At 38.4% G+C, this 4,416-nt stretch overlaps 1 protein-coding gene across 1 annotated transcript; it reads left to right on the forward strand.

Annotated features, from left to right (window-relative positions):
• Window positions 1-364: 364 nt before the first annotated feature.
• Window positions 365-2,755, forward strand: LOC119644253. Its single transcript, XM_038043787.1, has 4 exons — window positions 365-647; window positions 699-1,541; window positions 1,619-1,693; window positions 1,752-2,755. The coding sequence occupies exons 1-4, from the start codon at window positions 401-403 to the stop codon at window positions 2,738-2,740; spliced, it is 2,154 nt and encodes a 717-aa protein (XP_037899715.1). The 5' UTR covers window positions 365-400; the 3' UTR covers window positions 2,741-2,755.
• Window positions 2,756-4,416: the final 1,661 nt, after the last annotated feature.

The raw sequence follows: 4,416 nt of genomic DNA on the forward strand, positions 1-4,416 counted from the left end.
GCAAAAAATGTACGTCATCTCGGGGAACTAACTTGCTTTATTAGAAAAGCTAATTTATCCTTTTAGAATTTTTTTTTTCCTCTTCTTTCCTTTTTTTTCTTTCGTTTTTGCGTTTAATAATTTTCTATTACCATAGCATTGCTTGTCGTTTTCAGCCAAAGTTTGCAACACTGTTTAACTTTCAAGAACTCAACAAGCACAATTACACATACATACACAATGACATTTAACATGCTGGCTGCAGTTATTACGGCCGCTTTTTTTTTGTCACTTTTTGTACATAATTGTGACCAAAAATTACGATAGTTTATTATCTGGACATATAAACCACAAATTTATTGGCTTAGTCCATATCCATTCAACATACCAAAAAAAAAAAATATAATAATCTCCAGCTAATATGGCTGAATTGTTAAATAAAAAAAAAAAATTTTCAAGAGAACTTGAAAATACATTGTATAAAGAATCCAGGCAACAGAATGACATGGTAGATGGCGAGAGCGCTGCTGGAATTATCGAACAAACGGCCAGTGGCAAAGAAATGCATATAAGAGCAGCAAATCAGGGACAAAATCCTCTCGAAAGCTTAGCAGAAAATACAGGCGCTTATAACGAGATTGCGGGAAATGCTGTAAACCAACAATTAGGTAATGTCTAAAGCTCCATATTACAACTGCAATTCAATTTTACTCATTCAGATAATGTCAAAGCAAAAACTGAACCTAAAGATTTCATAAGTGCGACCAACGATGAGCCTCGGGGAAGTGGAAGGCATATGCTAGATAATGCCCGAAATAAGGAAGAGCTATCTCAATTGGGTAATGCTTGCGATTACGCGTCCATAATAAAATTGGAAACAGGAGTTGAGGAGGGCGAATATACAGATACTGAAGAAGAGCAAGGGCCTGCTGATACTTCGAATAACTTCCCAAGCAATGCCATGTTTGGGAAACAGTCGCCGTCACTTACACGAATAAAAGCTAACAGTGAATTTTGTTCAAAGTTGGATTCCCCTACGGGGAATAGTGAGCACATACCAGATGGATTTTTGGATGATTTACTGGAAGATGCTGATGAAATAGGGGAGGCTATCAAACTTATACCAGAAAACAATCAAAATAAAACTTCAACTAAAATTGAGCCCATACCTGAAAGCTTTTTCGACGATATACTGATAGATCAAGTAAAAGAGCGCGTAGAAGTGGCTATAAATGAAGAACTTGAGGTCAAATATTCTCAAAAACTTGAAGAATTAAAACAACTCACACGCAAGGACAAGCAGAGTAAAAAGCATGAAAAATCTAGAAAGAGATCGCGTAAACGGTCACATTCTTCGGAAAGAGAATTTCGCAAAACTGAAGTCAGCGATTCGCCATCGGAAAAGAGACGTCCGATTTTACCAGCCGCTTCTTCGACTCACGGCAGTTTATATAGAAAGAATTCCTTACACTTATCAGCGACTTCGAGCCCCTTAGCACCTAAATTTCTGTGTGGTGCCGACGATTCAAGTCCAAACGCTATGGCTTTCAAACCCATAATATGTAAGTATGGAGCAAAATACATATAAATAGAGCTGCAGGCGAAGTACGAATATAAATATTAATATCTTTACATTTAGTGAAGAAACCGAGAGCTGGCGAAGAGTTTCACGAAAATGTGACAACTTTATCTCGTAAAGAAAAACTTGATAGAGGTAAAGAACGATAAATTTACAATATTTTACTGTTTATTTCAACTTTATCCTTACTTAGCCATTTTTCGCGTTTCTGCGGCTTTAGATAGCTTTACAAAATATTCTACTGAAACGCAGAAGTATTTCGAAGGAGAATTCATTTTCACGCCTACTGTCCGGAAGCTACCAAGTGGTCCTTCTTTTGGTAATAAAAAATTCTATGAGCATCGCTCGCCCTTGCATACTGTGAACAATGTGAGCTATAAATTTAGTTCATATGCAACGAGTTTCAATATGCTTGAATGGGGCTTGGAAGCTTTACCTCCAAAAATTGCCTACACCTGCCGTATACTATGTTACGATATTTACAGCCTTGTTATTAAATCAAAATCTATTAAGTTACCACGCAAACTCCAAAAACTAAAAACCGAAACACAAAAGAATGCAGAGATGAAAGCGGCCGGCGGTAGCCTCACATTGCTTAATAATGTTAGCACTCAAACTGATGACGATATCAATGTTCCAAGAAATGAATCAAAAGTTTTAACTTACGATATAGCAGCCCAAGCTGTTCCACTCACTGCCAACATGGCTACACAAACAACCCAGGGAACGTCTTTAGACGATTTACCCATTATATCTATAATACGCAGCTTCAATGACAGTCAATTGATGGCTTTGCATGACTTCGCCGAATTACTCAGAGAACCGAGCCCTACTGATGCTATGAACATGTATCGAGTAAAACGTATGTTGCACGTTTATAAATGTGCACAAATCCAGGCTGGTTCCGTTCCAGCCACAATTGAACATGTGCAATCTCCTATGATAAGAAACCGTAGATTTAGTAGCGGTAATGGGTCCGATCTAATTCCCGTCGTCGAAAATGTCTACAGTGCAGACGGATCGTATTATACGGTTAATAGGGGCAGAACCGTATCCCGAAAATCTAAGAAATATGGGCACCCATCACATTTTGCTCCTTCTGATCCTAGACGTACATGCAACTCTCCATCATCATCGAGCTCCGTACCAAAGTCATTTGGTCGCGGGGGCATAAGACGTTAATTTAACACATTATTCTTCTGTAATGGAAATCTTCGCTCTGAATTACATTAGAGTGAATAAAAAAAATTTGAATAAAATGATAAATTTAAAAAAAAAAAGCCAGTAAGAGTTTTAGTTTGAACGACAGTTAGTTCATTATCAATACACATCGGCTCTCCGTCGTAATACGGCTTGCATGTTAGCTCTATTATGCGTATTGCAATGAAACGCACCACAATCTCAGACGAGTTTGAGAAGTTTCCTCAACCTTTGCTTCTTTTTCCTTGAGTGTTTCGTCTATGTCTCCGGTTCCCATAATTCGTTCGCCAAACAGCGTGTTAGGTAGCCGGGGTTCTCTTCCGAAATTTAAATATTCTGCTGAGTAGCCTATAGCGACCGAAGTCGCGATGTTGAGGGCGAGGGTAATTTCAGGATTGAACCTGCCCCAGTGGCGTTGGTCTGTTCCTGTGAATTGCGCTAGCATCGTTTTGAGTGTACGGTTGACTCTTTCGGTGATATTATCTGTGTGGTGTATGGTGCTGTAAATTGTTTTCTCATGCCCAGAATCTTCACGAACTGGTGGAACTGTCGATTGACAGGCTGCTTTCCATTGTCCGTAATAAGTACCTTGGGTGCCCCCAATTTGGATATAATCCTCTCTCTGAACGCCTTCATCAGCGCCGAGGTGGTTACTTGAAGTAGAGGAACAATTTCGATCCATTTAGTGAAACGATCTATCATCACCAAACCTATAGAGTGCCCCGCAGTAGATCTCGGTAGCGGGCCAATAATATCTGTGCTGACAGTACTCCAGTGCTCTTATGGCAGCTTAATCCGAGTCTCTGCTGCAGGCTTCTGTTGAAAGACTTTGTAAATCTGACACGTTTTGCAACCTCGAGCATAGTTAGCTATCTGCACGATCCTATTAGGCCAATAGTGTAACCGAGTTATTCTGTTGATCATCTTTCTTATCTCCCCAGGAAATAATTTCCATATTATTCTAATAAGAGTTCTTCCTTTATTTCTAAACAAAATCGCTTGCTCTTGACTCTTTCAACAATTTTGTTAAATAATAGCTTGCGTACAAATTTCGTTTATATTTTTAAAGCTGTAACGTTACTTCTTAGCTTGTGTCTGCATAAGGCGAGTTTTCAAGAGAATTTTTAAAAATTCGCGTAGATCTTCGTGTTATCTTTATAACGTACTTTTCTTAGTTTTCCTAAATATTGGCTTACAACTGATGAATTATGGTGGTTACAACCCCTTTTCACTTCTTATTTAGAATCATTTTTCGAATCGATCTGAGCTATTGGTCACAATTTTTGAAATACATTGATCAAATTTGGGATACTAAAATGCTTTGACTAAAGATGGAACGCTATCGCAAACCTTCACTTTTTCGACGATACTAGCTGGGTAATAATAGTTTGATATTCTCAGTTAGTGTGAAAAATTTGGTTCGGCTAGGCTAATCTTTTGGCACCCACCATTCACATAACCGTTCTTACGAAAGCTGAGCCTTTACATGGTAGGTAGGAAGGCATAATTTTTGAAACTTTGTTGTGAAAACTGGTTAATAATAGCAAGTTAATAAAAAAATCAACGTTGTCAAATTTGGACCACGTACGTCTATGTTTTGGGTAGCACGGCATATAAGGACTCTCAACAAATGCAAGCTTGTATATGCTAAGAAGGCT

The sequence above is a fragment of the Glossina fuscipes genome, unplaced genomic scaffold (genome assembly GCF_014805625.2).
Source record: "Glossina fuscipes isolate IAEA_lab_2018 unplaced genomic scaffold, Yale_Gfus_2 102760, whole genome shotgun sequence".
Lineage (NCBI taxonomy): Eukaryota > Metazoa > Arthropoda > Insecta > Diptera > Glossinidae > Glossina > Glossina fuscipes.